The sequence below is a fragment of the Myotis myotis genome, unplaced genomic scaffold, assembly GCF_014108235.1.
Source record: "Myotis myotis isolate mMyoMyo1 unplaced genomic scaffold, mMyoMyo1.p scaffold_m19_p_3, whole genome shotgun sequence".
In the NCBI taxonomy this organism is placed as follows: domain Eukaryota; kingdom Metazoa; phylum Chordata; class Mammalia; order Chiroptera; family Vespertilionidae; genus Myotis; species Myotis myotis.
Window position 1 is genome coordinate 10127558 of NW_023416335.1, and position 18183 is coordinate 10145740.

An 18183-nucleotide genomic window follows, 5' to 3' on the forward strand; every position below is an offset into this window, starting at 1 on the left:
TGATTTGCATTTCTTGGATGATTAGTGACTTTGAGCATGTTTTCATATGTCTCTGGGCTTTCTGTATGTCCTTTGGAAAAGTGTCTATTTAGATCCTTTGCCCATTTTTTTATTGGATCGTTTATCTTCCTTTTGTTAAGTTGTATGACTTATCTGTAAATTTTGGAGATTAAACCCTTATCGGAAATATCATTGACAAATATGTTCTCCCATGCAGTGGGCTTTCTTGTTGTTTTGTTGATGGTTTCTTTTGCTGTGCAGAAGCTTTTTATTTTGATGTAATCCCATTTATTTATTTTCTATTGCTATGACATATGTCTGCTATTTTGCTGCCTATGGAGTCTTGTAGAATTTTTATGGTTTCCTGTCTTACATTTAAGTCCTTTAGCCATTTTGAGTTTGTTTTTGTGTATGGTGTAAGTTGGTGATCTAGTTTCATTGGAGCTTTTTTTGGTAAATATATTTTTATTGATTTCAGAGAGAGAAAGGGAGCAGGAGAGAGAGAAACATCAATAATGAGAGAGAATCACTAATTGGCTGCTTCCTGCATGCCTACACTGGAGATTGGGCCAGCAACCCAGGTTCCTGGCTGGGAATTGAACCATGACCTCCTGGTTCATAGGTCAGACTCTGAGCCACACCGGCCAGGCCCTTGGAACTTCTTGCTCTCTTTCCTAGCCTTTGCCTTTGTTTCCCTCTCTCTGAATCATCACCTTCATCTAAGTAGTTAGTCAGATGTCCTGTTAAAGATGTATTTTGTTTACTTGTTAATTGAAAATAGTTTCAAAATATCACCTAATTTTATTTAGCTACATACAAATAAATCAAAAGTTCTATATCTGTTTTCAGTATATCAATGTTAATCTTAAATGTCAAGACTTGTTTATGTTTCTTATTAATGAATGAATTCATTCATTTTTCAGCTAAAGGTTATGCTGAATTACCTGAGGGATGCAGCAAATATATTTGTTCCAAGTGGAAAACTCATGCAGATAGTGGATGAAAAGTTGGTAAGACATATTATTTCCTACAATAAATTTAGAAACACACAGTTCAGAAAAGGCTCTGGTATTAAAGGCATAATTTTACAACCTCTTCTAAGGAGCTTAGACACGTTTGCTTTTATTCTAGACAACTGTCAAAACTTCGGGGACTGGACATTCTAGGGCAGTGATGGCAAACCTATGACATGTGTGTCAGAGGTGACACGCGAACTCATTTTTTTGGTTGATTTTTCTTTGTTAAATGGCATTTAAATATGTAAAATAAATATCAAAAATATAAATCTTTGTTTTACTATGGTCGCAAATGTCAAAAAATTTCTGTATGTGACACGGCACCAGAGTTAAGTTAGGGTTTTTCAAAATGCTGACACGCCGAGCTCAGAAGGTTCGCCATCACTGTTCTAGGGCTTAGTTCGATCAGAGCAGGGACATGAAATAGCATGGCCAATTTTGGCTGTTAACTGCTCTTCAGTGTTTTTTAAAAGTCTTGACAATTTTACAGAGCAGTGGGCAAAATATACCTATTTCATCTGGGAGTATGGCGTTTCCTTCCCCGTAATGTACACTTGGGCTTTCAAGTTCGTTATTGGACATTTGGTGTTTTTCTTAAGTGCTTTGCCCAGGACACCAGAGTTTTCGGCGGGGGGGGGAGGGGGGCAGTTTGTGCATTGAAGGATGCCAGTAGCAGCATCTTTGGAGGCCAGTAGTACCTCTTCAGTTGTGGCAACTGAAACTGTTTCTGGATGTCACCAAATCTCCCCAGGGTTGGGGTTGGGAATCACCCCCCCAGATGCCCTGGACATATTACCCCCATGAGACTGGCTCCTGCCAACCAGCAACTTGCCCTCCCTCATGTGCATGCCCTCCCAGCCTTTCACGAAGGCTCTCCCTGTGGTTGTCCTAACCAGACCTCCTCCAAGTACATGTGGGCTGGAGCAGCAGCACAAGTCCCCCTCCTCTGCATGTCAGCAGGGGGCACAGTGTGCAAAGGGTGCCCAGGCTTTCCCATCCGACAACATTGGGGTTTTTGTTCTTTAAATTTTGGATTTGATTGAAGGTTGGATCAGTCACGTAATAAGCTGTGTGTCCTTGGACAAGTTTCTTATGGAACTTCAGCTTTCTCCCAGGGAGAATTTGCTATGCACACTGTATATGGTGGTTGTAAGGATTAAATGACATACTATATGTCAAGCACAGTGCCTGGATATGAGAAGTGGTTAACAAATGTTCAGTAAGGCATTGTTGTTTGTTAAATTGGAGGGAATATTCGTTGTGCACTGCCATAGGTCCCATTGCATATAAATATCAAGCTGGTGAAAAATGAGACTTGTACATTTTATTTATTTATTTATATTTTTAAAATATGTTTTTATTGATTTCAGAGAAGAAGGGAGAGGGAGAGAGAGAGAAACATCAGTGATGAGAGAGAGTCATTGATCAGCTGTCTCCTGCATGCCCCCCAACTGGGGTTCAAGTCTACAACCTGGCTATGTGCCCTTGACTGGAATTGAACCTGGGACCCTTCCGTCTGCAGGTCAATGCTGTATCCACTGAGCTAAACCGGCTACAGTGAGACTTGTACATTTTAAACTCGTTATCTTATTAGCAAGAGGCTGTGTGAGCTTACATCTTAATCTCATTGCTGGAGAGTAGGTGCAGTTGAGGATAAAAGTATCATGTCCACCATTGAGTTTGCCCCTGTGTCCATTGTTTGCCAACAGAATGCATAAAGCGTCTTAGGCCAAGATCAGATATTAACTGTAATAGAAGTTTTCATGAGTGACTAGAATACATATGTTTGCTATGTGGGGGAAAGAACTAGAAATGAGGGTATAATGCTGTTGGCTACAGGGTGAGTTTGCGTAGAGAGATAGGGAGTGCTTCTTGTGAGGTTCCTGTGTGGTGGGCCATATAAGGTCATCAAGTGGAACTATCCCAGGTCCTCGGCTCTCTGAAGAAGAGGGTGGAATAGAAACAGTCTGAGAGTCACAGGTTTCTGCACACTGCCTGAGAACAGATGAGCTCACGGGTCTCAAAGCAGGCGTTACGGTGAGTATGACATAGATCTTTTAGAAATACATGGTGTAAAAGTGCCTTTAAAAATAAGATCACCTATTGTGGCAGCAGCATCTAGAACAAATTATATGTAAAAGAACCAAAACTCAAAGCAACCCTTTCGGTCGAATGATTGTTAATTTGTTTGGTTTTCAGCCTGGTCTACTTGGCAACTTTCCTGGCCCTTATGTGGAGGAAATGAAGGGAATTGCAGATCTTACTGGCATACCTTTTGGTAAAGTTCATGTCTCAGCTCTTAAAAAATGTAATAAAGCACTGAAAATGTTTTCTGTTGAGGTATGATACACATACAGTAAAGCACAGAGATCTTAAGTATACAGTTCAATAGAATTTTTAAAATACTTACATGCACGTAATTGCAACTCAGACCAACATACAGAAATTCCAGCCACCCAGAATGCTCCATCATACCCCTTCATAGACAACAGACAATACCTCGTCCCCAGGTGACGGCTGTTCTGACTTCAACCTCGATTCGTTTTGCCTCTTGAACTGCTTATAAATAGAACCAGACAATATGCACTATTGTGTTTGGTTGCTTATACTTATTGTATGAATAGGATATTTGGCTTGTTTCCAGATTCTGGATGTTAAGAATAAACAGTTATGAACATTCTTGTACATGTCTTTTGATGGGCATGCCAAAGCAAAAGCTCACACGGTGATGATAGTCCAACCCTTTCTTAAAGAAGAATTTTCTAATAATGTCATGGTTCTGTATGTTAACCAAAAAATGTCCTATCTTTTCTCATAGGAGAGATTATTTCATTCAATGTTTTCTATGAATTTTTTACCATTTGTACCTCAATCATAGCAGAGGACAAGAAAGGTAAGTATGCTGAGGAAGGGTGAGCACTGCCAAGCACAGGGTCAAAGAAGAAACTTCCAAATAAGTGGAATTAGAACGTATGAAATCTAGGCTTGCCATGCAGATTCTGTGTATGTTGCATACAGTGTATGGATCTTGGTAAAGTTTTAAAAGTGGGCTGAAAACTATCCTTACTTTAAGATCATTGTAATGCCCATTGATGTTTAATTCAGACCCACGAAACATGGGAAGAAGTGTCTCGGGACTGTCCTCATAGTCTACTCGTACCCACCTTCGTGATTTGATATAAGTACCCACAGGTGCATCATTACCCTGTGCATAACGCCGTAATGACCCAGCCTTCCCTTGAAGCCCAGGACCAGTCTTCTCCCATCATTTCTCAGCCAAGGGGCCCCAGGTAGCCCCCCTTGTTTCCCATGTTTTTCTGGCAGATCCTCAGAGTACAGGGCACAGCGTGATTTGCCCCAATTCACTCTTATTTTTTTACCAGTTCTTTGAGGGGCCCAGGTATTGGTGGCAATGCCCGAAGCATGTTTGCAGGTCACGTTAGGGGAGGCTAAAATAGCCATGTTCGGGTTGGACCCTGTCATAGTGGACCAAAGAATTACCATTGATCCTTTCCCCATATTCTTATCTTACCTGAAACCCTGTGTTCACGGGGATTATGGGGGGATCTGGCTGATGTGGCAGGGACAGCAGTTTGGCTTATGGTGCCAGGATGTGGCTTATTATTGTTGGATTGAATAGCTGTGACTATCATCATTTAACCAAAATTCAGTGTCCAGCTTTAAGATCAATGTTACTGTCATAACTGCTCCTACATGTCTCTCTTGCTTTCTTTCAATTAGGTCATTTAGTACATGGGAGAAACATGGATTTTGGAATATTTCTTGGGTAAGTAAAGAAAATGGTATCAGTCCCTGAGAAGAATAGGTTTATTACAATGGTGAAAAGTCCAGGTCACCCTCAGAGTGTGGCCAGAAGTGACAAGCGAGGACTCCTGAGTTTTGAGAGAAGGTGGTGCACTCTCCTCAGTTATTGGCAAGTGCATAACTGAGTTGTACCTAGTGAACAGAACTTTGCAGTGTGCTTGAAGGCCCAGATGCATGTCTAGTATATTGCTTCAGAGGAAGAATGGCATTCCATTTTATGACTTCTTGCTCTTTCTGGGGAAAAAAATAACAGAGCTTTATAATTAAACACCTAAATTTGAATCTGGAGTTTGTTATTTATAGACTTATATGTTGGGAGAAGCCTTAACTTCTCTGAGCCTCGCTTTTGTCATGTGAAGAATGGAGGATAAAATCACCCATATTGTTCTTTTTTTTATTGAATTTATTGGGGAGGCATTGGTTAATAAAATTATACAGGCTTCAGTTGTACAGTTCTATAGCACATCATCGGTATATTGTATCGTGTGTTCACTACCCCAAGTCAGGTCTCCTTCCATCATCCTAGATCCCCCCTTTACCTTCTTCTACCTCTCCCCACCCCCTCGACATATCCAGCCACATCTGGTAATCTCCGTGCTGTTGTCTGTGCCTACGAGGATTAGTTTTCTTACTCCCTTACCTTTTTCACCCAGCCCCCCAACCCCCTCCACCATGATGCAAAGTACTTGTTAGGATTGATTGTTAAGGATAGGTAAAGTACCTAGTATAATGCCTGGCCATCATCATCATATTCATCATTATCATCATTGTTCTTAAATGTCACTAAATTTGTCTTTTATAGGTGGAATATGAATAATAATACCTGGACCATAACTGAAGAGCTAAAACCTTTAACAGTGAATTTGGACTTCCAAAGAAATAATAAAACTGTCTTCAAGGCTGCAAGCTTTGCTGGCTATGTGGGCATGTTAACAGGATTCAAACCAGTAAGGAACCTACCATTACGTAATTTTACAGGTAGCTCTGTGTCCGGCTTTTACTCTCTGAGAAGGGTGTAGTCTAAGGAAATGAGGACCTAAAAGGAATATGAAGCCCCTGTGCGTCCCTTTGTACTTCCTGTCACCTTCGTAGGTATGAGCTCCACGGCAGAGAAGGGTGGAAAGGAATGAAGGTTTCCCAGCCCGTTTCCGGAAAAGCATGTGGCTGGATGTCGAGGGCTGGGAACAGCAATCTGGAATCTGGTCCTGGGTCTGCCCCTTGGCACCTCAGGCATTAATTCTCTGCCCTGCAGTTAGTTAGAAAAGTGAGGCCAGTACCATCCCACCTACTTGTCTCATCCACAAGGTGTGAAAATCCTTTGAACTTCCAGAAAAGCTGTTCATACAAAGTGGTATTGTCACGATTATTATCTTTGCATTCCCCGTTACCCAGTCCAGGTCTCGCTATACCATGTACAGTGCAGTGAGAGGGCCTGAAACAGGATGGTCCAAGTGTCTGACTTCACTCCCTTGTCTTCTCCTCAGGGACTCTTTAGCCTGACACTAAATGAGCGTTTCAGCACAAATGGTGGTTTTATGGGTGAGTAGACAGCTGTTAAATGAAATGGAAATTTCATAGATGTTTTCAGAGGAGGGCTGGACTGTGCGTTCTGGTGAACACTCTCACCACTTCCAGCTTCCATGACACTGTGTGATCTCTTCCAGGTGTCTTAGAATGGATTTTGGGAAAGAAAGATGCTATGTGGATTGGGTTTCTCACTAGAGCAGTTCTGGAAAATAGTACAAGGTAATCCATTTGCTTTATTATCATATTTAGTATTTTATTTTAAAACTAGAGGCCCGGTGCACGACATTCGTGCACTGGGGGTTGTGGGGGTCCCTCAGCCCGACCTACACCCTCTCCAATCTGGGAGCCCTCAGGGGAGCGCTCTCCAATCCGGGAATTTCTGTCTGTCTTTGCAATCCTATGAGCAAATTGTCTGAGACCCAACTCAGTTTGGTTTGTTGCTCACAGAATAATAGAGGCAATTTTTTTTTTCTTTGCTTCATTGGTAGAGATTTCCTGGAAGTTTTAGGATATCTTCCCTTTAATTTTTCCTAGACACTCTGATTTTACTTATGTCTCTCACCTTTGCTTTCCCGCCATCCCCCACTGCAACAGTAACTTGCTGCAGGCTCACTTTGCTCTAGTGCAGTGGTTCTCAACTTTCTGGCCCTTTAAATACAGTTCCTCATGCTGTGACCCAACCATAAAATTATTTTTGTTGCTACTTCATAACTGTAATGTTGCTACTGTTATGAATCATAATGTAAAGATCTGATATGCAGGATGGCCTTGGCAACCCCTGTGAAAGGGTCGTTCAACCACCAAAGAAGTCGCAACCTACAGGTTGAGAACTGCTGCTCTAGTGTCTAGGAGATCTGTCTGCCACCAGAACTACAATTCCCAGCATTCCTGGTGCTCCCTGTGCTCTGGGCTTCTGCTTCCGGTCCTGGGGCTGCCACCAGAACAACTATTCCCAGAATTCCTGGTGCTCCCCACGCTCTTGGTTTTCCCTTCCTGCTCTGTCTCCGTCCCACAGCCTCCTACTCTGCCAAGTAATCCAGACCACCAGCTCTCCCTCTCTGCTCTCCATCTGGTGGCTTGGAGAGCCAAGTTCCCCAAGTTGCTCCACTCTCCACCAGCGCTCCTGCTCTGCTCTCCACCTGGTGCCTTTGTATGCAAATTAACCCACCATCTTTGTTGGTTTAATTTGCATATTCACTCCTGATTGGCTGGTGAGCATAGTGGAGGGAAGGTCAATTTACATGTTTCTCTTCTATTATATAGGATTATTTTTATTGATATAATTAAAGTGTAACATTAGTTTAAGGTATACAAAATGTTTTGATATTTGTATATATTGCAAAATGATCCCAATAAGTGTAACATCCATCACCATACATAGTTACAAACTTTTTTCCTTATGAGAGCTTTAAGGTTTACTTTTAGCAACTTTAGAATATTCAATCCAGTGTTATTAACTGTAGTAACCATGCTGTACCTTACATCCCCAGGACTTATTATATAACTCAATGTTTTTACCTTTTGACCCCCTCTACCCATTTCAACCTCCCTCCCTCCCCATCACTCAACTGCCTCTGGCAACCACTAATCTGTTCTCTGTACCTATGCATTTTTTTGTGTTCATACTCCACATATAAGTGAGCTCATATGGTACTTGTCTTTCACTGTCTGATTGGTTTCACTTAGCATAATGCCCTCAAGATCCATCCCTGTCAGAAATGGCAAGATCTTTTTTCTTTGGCTGAATAGTATTCCACATTTTCTTTACCCATTTCTCCGCATATGGACACCTGTTACGTTTCCATGTTTTGGCTATTATAAATAACTAGAGGCCCGGTGCACAAAAATTTGTGCACTCGGGAGGCGGTCCCTCAGCCCGGCCTGTGCCCTCTCGCAGTCTGGGACCCCTAGGGGGATGTCCACCTGCTGGCTTAGGCCCGCTCCCTGGGGGATTGGACCTATGCTGGCAGTCAAACATCCCTCTGGCAGCCAGGGAGCCCTCGGGGGATGTCCACTTGCCAGGGGGGAGCAGGCCTAACCTGCAGTCAGACATCCTTAGCGCTGCTGAGGAGGCGGGAGAGGCTCCCACCACCACCGCTGTACTGGCAGCCGTCAGCCTGGCTTGTAGCTGAGCAGAGCTCCCTGGTGGTCAGTGTTTGTCATAGTGACCAGTCATTCCCAGTGGTTCTGCTGTTAGGGTCAATTTGCATATTGCCCTTTTATTATATAGGAGTGCCTGGCCAGCCTGGGTGAGGCTGTTTGCAGGCTGGCCAAGCCCCCCAGCAGGGACCCTCACCCAATGAGGGTGTGGCCAGCCTGGGTGAGGGGCTGATGGCTGTTTGCAGGCTGGCCACAGCCCCTTCAGTGTGGGGGTCCCCACTGGGGTGCCTGGCCAGCCTGGGTGAGGGGCTGAGGGCCGTTTTCAAGCTGGCTAAGCCCTCCAGCAGGGACCCTCATCCCATGAGGGTGTGGCCAGCCTGGGTGAGGGGCTGATGGCTGTTTGCAGGATGGCCAAGCCCTCAGCCACCCAAGCTCCCAGTGGAGGCTGGCTGGAAGCAGGTATCTGGGATTTATTTGTCTTCTATAATTGAAACTTTGTTGCCATGAGCGGAGACCACAGCCGACTCAGGGCAGGCGGGAAGCTTGGCTTCCTCCATCGCCCGGGCAACCAAGCCTCCTGCTTGCTCCAGCTCTGTGACTTCCGGCCGCCATCTTGGTTGGGTTAATTTGCATGCAGTCGCTCTGATTGGCTGGTGGGCGTGGCTTGGGACATAGCAAAGGTACGGTCAATTAGCATCTTTGTCTTTTATTAGTGTAGATCCGTGGCTGGCAAACTGCGGCTCACGAGCCACATGCAGCTCTTTGGCCCCTTGAGTGTGGCTCTTCCTAAGCCTTAGGAGTACCCTAATTAAGTTAATAACAGTGTGCCTACCTATATAGTTTACCTTTAAAAAATTTGGCTCTCAAAAGAAATTTCAATCGTTGTACTGTTGATATTTGGCTCTGTTGACTAATGAGTTTGCCAACCACTGATGCTTCAATAACATGGGGGTGCATAATTTTTTTTGGATACTGTTTTCCATAGTGGCTGCACCAATTTACATTCCCACCAACAGTGCACAGGGTCCCTTTTCTCCACATCCTCACCATCACTTGTTATTTCAGGTCTTTTGAGAAAAGTGAGTCTAACAGTTGTGAGGTGGTATCTCATTGTGGTTTGATTTTCATTTCCCTGATTACTGATGTTAAGCATCTTTTTTTTTCTTAAATATATTTTACTGATTTTTTACAGAGAGGAAGGGAGAGGGATAGAGAGTCAGAAACATCAATGGGAGAGAAACATCGATCAGCTGCCTCCTGCACACTCCCTACTGGGGATGTGCCCGCAACCAAGGTACATGCCCTTGACCGGAATCGAACCTGGGACCCTTGAGTCCGCAGGCCAATACTCTAACCACTGAGCCAAACTGGCTAGGGCAAGCATCTTTTCATGGACCTGGTGGCCACCGGTATATGTTCTTTGGAAAAATGTCTAGTAAGAACCTCTGCCCATTTTTTAATAGGATTGTTTGTTTTTTTGGTGTGGTTTATTTTTTGCTGTTGAGTTACATGAGTTCTTTATGTATTGTGGATGGTAACCCTTATCAGATACATGCTTTGCAAATATTTCCTCCCATGTTGTTTTCTTTGCTGTGCAGAAGCCTTTTAATTTGATATTAACTAAAGTCTCGCTTGTTTATTTTTGCTTTTGTTGCTTTTGATTTTGGTGTCAAGTCCAAAGAAATCATAGCCAATAGCATTGTCAAAGAACTTACCACTTATGTTTTCTTCTAGTTTTATGGTTCCAGGTCTTATGTTCAAGTATTTACTTCATTTTGAGTTGATTTTTGTGTATGGTGTGAGATAGTGGTCTGTTTTTATTCTTTTGCATTTGGCTTGGGTTGCCCCGGTGATGGAGGAAGCCAAGCTTCCCGCCTGCCCTGGCCGGCCCTGAGCTCTGCTCAAGGCTACAAAGTTTCAATTATAGAAGATAAATAAATCCCAGATACCTGCTTCCAGCCCACCGGCGTTGCCAGCCTGAAAATGGCCATGTGGCTGTCCAGTTTTCCCAAAGTCATTTATTGAAGAGACTGTCCTTTCCCCATTGGGTATTCTTGACTCCTTTGCTGTAAATTAATTGACTGTATATACATGGATTTATTTGGGGACTCTCTATTGTCTTCCATTGAGCTATATGTCTGTTTATGCCAATACCATGCTGTTTTGATTACTATAGATTTGTCATATAATTTGAAATCAGGAAATGGGATGTCTCCAGCTTTGTTCTTTCTCAATATTGCATTTGCTATTCAGGGTTTTTTAGTGACTCCATGTAATTTTAGGATATTTTCTTCTGTGAAAAATGCCATTAGAATTTTGATAGGGATTGAATCTGTAGATTGCTTTGGGTAGTATAAAATTTTAACAATATTAATTTCCCAATCCATGAGCAGGGAGTATCTTTCCATTTATTTATGTCTTACATTTCTTTCATCAATGTCTTACAGTTTTCAGTGTACCGGTCTTTCACCTCCTGGGTTAAATTTATTCCTTGGTATTTTATTCTTTTTTATATAATTGTAAATGGGATTATTTTCTTAATTTCTCTTTTGGGTAGTTCATTGTTAGTGCGTAGCTACTGATTTTTGTTCATTTTTACCCTGCAACTTTACTGAATTTATTAGTTCTAACAGGCTTTTTAGTGTAGTCTTTAGTTTTTTCTATATATAATACCTAAACAAATAGCATACCTTTCTGATTTGGATACCTTCTCTTTTTCTTAATTGCTTTGACTAGTACTGCCAACATCCTATCTAATAAAAGAGTAATATGCAAATTAGCCATCACTCCCTCACTCTGTCACTCCGTCACAAAGATGGCAGCAGCTATGGAGTTGGAGCAAGCAGGAGGCTTGGGTTGCCCCGGTGATGGAGGAAGCCAAGCTTCCCGCCTGCCCTGGCTGGCCCTGAGCTCTGCTCAAGGCTACAAAGTTTCAATTATAGAAGATAAATAAATCTCAGATACCTGCTTCCAGCCCACCGGCGTTGCCAGCCTGAAAATGGCCATCAGCCCCTCACCCAGGCTGGCCAGGCACCCCAGCAGGGACCCCCACCCTGAAGGGGCTGTGGGCAGCCTAAAACGGCCCTCAGCCCCTCACCCAGGCTGGCCACACTCCCATGGGGTGAGGATCCCCACTGGGGGGCTTGACCAGCCTGCAAACAGCCATCAGCCCCTAACCCAGGCTGGCCAGGCACCCCAGTGGGGACCCACACCCTGAAAGGGGTTTGACCCGCCTGAAAATAGCCCTCAGCTCCTCACTCAGGCTGGCCACACTCCCACGGGGTGAGGGTCCCCACTGGGGGGCTTGACCAGCCTGAAAATGGCCCTCAGCTCCTCACCCAGGCAGGCCAGATACCCCAGCAGGACCCCACCCTGATCCAGGACACCCTTCAGGGCAAACCAGCTGGCTCCCACCCGTGCACCACGCCTCTATCCTATATAGTAAAAGGGTAATATGCAAATTGACCCTAACAGCAGAAAGACTGGGAATGACTGGTCACTATGACACACACTGACCACCAGAGGGCAGACGCTCAATGCAGGAGATGCCCCCTGGTGGTCAGTGCACTCCCACAGGGGGGAGCTCTGCTCAGCCACAAGCCAGGCTGACGGTTGCCAGTACAGCAGTGGTGGCGGGAGCCTTTCCCGCCTCCTCAGCAGCGCTAAGAATGTCTGACTGCACATTAGGCCTGCTCCCCGCTGGCAAGTGGACATCCCCTGAGGGCTCCCGGGCTGCCAGAGGGATGTCTAACTGCCAGCTTAGGCCCATTCCCCTGGGGAGCACCGGGCCTCTAGTTGTCTATAATAATAAAAGCATAATATGCTAATTAGACCAGACATCCTTCCAGACATCCTTCGAGATGAAGCTGGGGCTGCGAGGGAAGCCTAGGTCCCAGGTTCCAGGTGCCCACCAGTGTCTGGAAGGAATCCTGGGTCCCGGGTACCAGAGGGAAGCTGGTGCCAGCAGCTGGGGGAAAGAAGGCCTACTCTTGCACAAATTTCATGCATTGGGTCTCTAGTGTAGAATAAAATGGGCATCTTTGTCTTGTTCCTGGAGGAAAAGAATTCATTCAGCTTTTCACCATTGAATAAGTTAGCTGTGGGCTCATCATCTATGGCCTTTATTATGTCCCACTTGACATGGTGTATGATTCTTTCAGTATGTTTATTTTAAATTATTCATATTAAAATAGAAAAATATTTCCCAGCTTTATCTTCAATTGAAGAATCATTTCAGAATTTTGTAGGTGAATCTCATATGGAATTCTTCATTTGTGTGTGTGTGGTGTGTGTGTTTAAAGTAAGGAAATTATTTGTTTAAAAAGTTCTGGAGATAATGCCACTATGAAGGAACCAATACCCAAAATAAAAATCCTGTATAATAAAAGCCCAGTGACCACAAAAGTACAACCAGAGACCAGAACAACCACAGCTCCTCACCCCAGCCAGCCGCCGAGCGGTTAGGGGTGATCAAGGAGGCAGAGTGGTTAGGGGCCATCAGGCAGGCAGTGAGCAATTAGGGTTCAGCAGTCCTGGATTGTGAGAGGGTGTACACTGGGCTGAGGGGGACCCTACCCCCCACCCCTGTGCACAAATTTCATGCACTGGGCCTCTAGTTATATAATAAAATGTCCCTTTAAGTCATAATACCTGTTAACCTAGAACAGTGATGGCGAACCTTTTGAGCTCGGCGTGTCAGCATTTTGAAAAACCCTAACTTAACTCTGGTGCCGTGTCACATATAGAAATTTTTTGATATTTGCAACCATAGTAACACAAAGACTTACATTTTTGATATTTATTTTGTATATTTAAATGCCATTTAACGAAGAAAAATCAACCAAAAAAATGAGTTCGCGTGTCACCTCTGACACGCGTGCCATAGGTTCGCCATCACTGCCCTAGAAGTTATATTCTGTGCTGGTGCAGAAATCTTATAATAGCAACACTGCCTTTAGCCAGCACGACATCTAAATGACCTAGAATAAAGGGCCATCAATTCTTTTTTTAATGCTTCCCAGGGAATAAGATTTAGTAATCTTCTTTGAAGATCCTCTTCCTTGATTAATAGCCCTAATTTCCAAGGTTTACTCTCTATCCCCTAAGTCCTATATATATAGTAATACTACTTCCTCTTGTTCTATTGTTGAGTGAAAGGCATAGACAATAAGGGTGGAAGATTATCTCTTGAGACTGTTGTGTTCGTCCTTCAGCCTAGAGGGGACATTCAGATCTGTGTTTCACCACATGGGAGTCAGAGATTGTTCCTCCCTGAGCCATTGCTCACCATCCTTTTTAAAATGTGCTCCTCAGATACTTGTTCACGCTTCGTTTCTGTAGTTAAAAAACTTCCAGTCCAAGTCAGCTAAGAATGTTTCTTTTCTACAACATGTGTTTATGTAGTTATGAAGAAGCCAAGAATACATTGATCAAAACGAAGATACTGGCCCCAGCATACTTTATCCTGGGAGGCAACAAGTCGGGGGAGGGATGTGTGATTACACGAGAAAGAAAGAAATCTTTGGATGTTTATGAGTAAGTACATTGTTAAAGCAAAGTAGAAGCTAAAGCACAGACTGACATATGTACAGGTTTAAGGCATGGGCCTGAGAGGAATCTCTTTTCGTATCTAGACTCGACCTCAAGCAGGATAGATGGTATGTCGTAGAAACTAACTATGACCGTTGGAAACATCCCCTCTTCCTCGATGATCGCAGATCAGCTGCCAAGACGTGTCTAAACCAGACAACCCAGGAGGTAAAGAGCATTCACAGTGTCAGATATAGAAAGAAATGGCCTCATTAAGATTATATTAGTTCTGGCATTTTTATTTGGCCTTTATGGGGTTTATAAGCCTCATATTATCTATTATCAATGCATAGTCCCCACCGAGTTTTTGTTTTGTTTTTAATTTAAAGAGCAAAATTTTGCTGTACTTCCCTTTCTAATTCTGGAAACCATTTGGTGAAGCGAATGATAGACAAGAATTAAAAGGGGTGGAAAAGTCAGAAAAAGTGAAACAATGAGAACCGTTAGCTGTGTTTCTAACAGTGACCCCAAGGGAAATTCATTTAGGGGCTGGGGAGGTTGATTGACAATGTCTTGGTTTCTAATGACCCATTTGTGTGCATAAGGCTGTTGACGTCTGTATTTAATGGACTGAACAACCTATTTTTATGTTTCAGAATATCTCATTACCAACTATCTATGATATCCTGTCAACAAAACCTGTCCTCAACAAGGTATTTAAAATATATACACATATTTGCTTTTAGGGAAAGAATTTGGTCCTGTTTTCTCTTTCCCTGTTATCATTGGAGAAGTCAGAGCTAGAGTCACAAGGCATGTTCAGCTTAAGGCTGACTTCTAAAAATGTTTTTGTGTGACTAAAGTAGTAACTGTTGGGACGGACAAAGAAACGGATCATGTGGCTTGGATGTCAGCTTGGTCAGAGTATTGTTTCTAGTTTTGCTTACCTGGCATTGAATTAAGTGTAGCGTTTTAGCCTGGACTTCTCCCTGTCCACCAGAATCTTATGCTGTACACTACAACTAGCACCTAAAACCTGACCAGAATCCATTCTGAGGCAGAGCTTTGTGTCTTGGTGGATTAGGGTGTCTCTTAAACTTCATTACATCCTTTTATCTTTTCCCCACACTATAGCTAAAAATGCAGTTTCCTAGTCACCCAATGTACTACTAAGTCCCCCTTGTGTACTCTGGATATACACACCCTGATTTTCCCATTTGTCCTCTTTGGTCCTTCCCCCGAACCCTTCCTAAAATCAGCCTGCCTCCGTCACCGCTGCCCGTAGCATTCAGTCCGAACCTGGCTCCTGCAGGAAGCCTTCCTTAAGCCCGCTGACCCGGCCATACTTCTTGTTCGGCCCATGCCATCATCATGAGAGCTCACAGTGGTTATTTACAGATCCCGTGTGCCTCCTGTGTATGCCTTTAATCTACATGCCTGCATAGTGTCCCCCACTGTTTATGGTTTAAGGATAAGGACAGCTAAAGCAAAACTGTTCAGACTCCACAGTACACCATTAGGCTCTGGAAGCTGAAGGCTAGTCTTACAGCCTTGCTGGTGAAGCAGCGTGCTGCCCAGGAAGAGACCTTGCTTCTCTCCCAAGCCTATCATATTCACAACCTGGAATAATAGTCTGTTGAAGTCAGTTTAGACTTTATATTATATAACATTTGTTTTATATACTTACTTATATGTAATATTATATACTCATTATTTAATATTAACTTCATAAAGCAGTTCCATAAGAAATGCTAATGTGAATCAGGACATCTTAGAATTGAAAACATCCTTAAAATAAAAATCACTTTTTTTTCAGCTGACTGTATTCACAACCTTGATCGACGTTACCAAAGGTCAATTTGAAACGTACCTTCGGGATTGCCCAGACCCTTGTATCGGCTGGTGAGCACACACCTGGCCTCCAGAGTGCACTGTGACGTCAAGCGGGGAGCTCACAGGTGGCCCACGAGTGCAGCCATCGGATCTCTGACCAAGAACTAAGACTCAGGGCAGCTTCTCTTCCAGGCATGAGCTTGTCCGTGTCTTTGTATGTTTACAATTCACAGGCTATTTGTGCCACAACAGTTGACTGTTCTTATTTACAGATCATTTAAGTACAGCAATCATTTAGAATTTGTTGAGTTTCATTTCACTTTAACATTTGGGGATGGGCAGTTAACTATCGTGGGACCCACTTCTATAGAATAAAGCAAGAGTCTTGTGGGCGCTGAAATCACATCTGCGTAATAGCTACAGCAAATTGTTTTCCACTTTTATCTATAGATTGGTGTATTTTCCTGTATAGCAGTCTTTTCCTCTTGGTACTAATTGCTACTAAAGTTAATACAGTATGCCACTGTCTCCTGTGTGTGACAGCAATGTTAATTTCACTAACTTTGGAGGGAGAAATACATTCAACTGTGTATTTCTTAATGGGCAATACCCGGGCCTTTGACTCTAAATAGAAGTACTTTTTAGGGGCCATGAAGCAATCAGTATGCAACACAGTCTTACATACACAGAATGGAGGTGTTTCCTTTTTCATGACCCTACCTCCCAGAAACCCCAGGACGTTAGCTTCAAAAACTGAGGCCCAGCTTCTGTGAATTAATAGTAAACAGGTCAGACTTGTGGAAAATGGGATATGAACCCATTTTTTTAACCTTCCTAGGGATTATCCACTTTAAATAGATTTTGAGTTTTTCCTTTTGATCAATATGTATTTTTTTAAACTAAGTAGTTACTAAAAATGTTTTCAGAAATCAATATATTTATGAAAAATGCTAATCGCACTTGTTAACCTTTCAAACTCTCACAATTAACTGTGAACTGCATGCCAGTTGGGCATGAGTGTATCCACTTCATTTCCATGTCAGTTGTATTCATAATGTCCAATAAAGCATTGTCAGCAGCCTTGTGTGCTGAGTGTACAACTACGCGCTGGTTTGAGGGTGGGGGCTATTATGGAGAAATCAAAGCTACTGAGTGTGTCTGAATGACAGGAATTGTGCAGGTGGGTTATTCGGCTTATGACTGGTTACAGTGTTACACAACAATCCTTGCCACTTCTTTTCCCACTGTTACCAGCCCAGTGTGCAGATGTTCAAAGGCAGCTTTTCCTCCCAGAATGGAGGTGTTCTTGGTTTGTTACCTCAAAATTACAGTGATGTCAGTATTATTTTACTAAAGCAAGAAGAATTAGTGTTAAAATAGGATTCAATTAATGTAAAAATCTATACTTGGAATTTTGTCCCTCTTATAAAAATGATGTGAGGTAAACTTTTATTATTTTTCTCAAGTAGCCTTTGATACGCACAATAAAATGGGATGCTAATTGTTTCAAACTGATTCCTCAGGACTAAATTAAAGCATATGAAGGTAATCTATAATAATAAAAACGTAATATGCTAATTAGATTGGACAGCCAAATGACCTTCCAGATGTCCTTCCAGATGAAGCCGGTGCTGCGAGGGCTGAGGCAAGCTGCCGCAGCTGCAAGAGCCGAGCCCCTGCACGAATTTCGTGCATTGGGCCTCTAATCCTATATAATAAAAGGCTAATATGCAAATCAACTGAATGGTGGAACGACTGGTCGCTATGACATGCACTGACCAACAGGGGACATACGCTCAATGCAGGAGCCGCCCCCTGGTGATCAGTGCGCTCCCACAGAGGGGGTGCTGCTCAGCCAGTAGCCCTGAGCCGGGCTCACGGCTGGTGAGCGCAGCAGTGGTGGTAGGAGCCTCTTCCACCTCCGAGGCAGTACTAAGGATGTCCGACTGCCAGCTTAGCCATCAGACTGCAAGAGGGCACAGGCCAGGCTGGGGGACTCTCCCCACCCCCCAAGTGCACGATTTTTGTGCACCGCGTCTCTAGTAACTGATATTAAAATTAGAAGTGGAGTTGTTTACTCTACTTTAGGATATATAGTATAGGCGGGCCTATTTATATAATACTTTATATATGCTTATGCATAAATAGGTATACATCTAGAACATAAAAAGATGATTAGGAGGAGATGTTTACAAATAGGTTGACAATGGTCCAACTGTAATTTTAGAAATACTGGATAATAATCCTGGACTGGTTGCATCCAAACCAGGGCCTATAATTTCTCCACCTAGTTTTAGGTAAGGAGAAAAAGCAAGGGGCAATCATATGTGATATAATCCAAAGTGAAACTGAA

General features: G+C 43.2%; 1 protein-coding gene across 4 annotated transcripts in view; it reads left to right on the forward strand.

The window, feature by feature from the left end:
- Positions 1–16908, forward strand: part of ASAH1 (N-acylsphingosine amidohydrolase 1) — a 33462-nt gene extending 16554 nt beyond the window's left edge. For 2 of the 4 annotated variants that reach the window (XM_036298272.1, XM_036298275.1), the window contains exons 4-14: positions 924–1010; positions 3216–3294; positions 3835–3909; positions 4758–4803; positions 5644–5788; positions 6326–6380; positions 6506–6587; positions 13872–14003; positions 14102–14225; positions 14654–14710; positions 15814–16908. In XM_036298272.1, the coding sequence (XP_036154165.1) occupies positions 924–1010; positions 3216–3294; positions 3835–3909; positions 4758–4803; positions 5644–5788; positions 6326–6380; positions 6506–6587; positions 13872–14003; positions 14102–14225; positions 14654–14710; positions 15814–15903 (972 nt within the window). In that variant the 3' untranslated portion in view covers positions 15904–16908. The remainder of the gene's footprint in view (positions 1–923; positions 1011–3215; positions 3295–3834; positions 3910–4757; positions 4804–5643; positions 5789–6325; positions 6381–6505; positions 6588–13871; positions 14004–14101; positions 14226–14653; positions 14711–15813) is intronic. The other 2 variants (XM_036298274.1, XM_036298273.1) reach the window with 2 other exon arrangements.
- The last annotated feature ends 1275 nt before the right edge of the window (positions 16909–18183 follow it).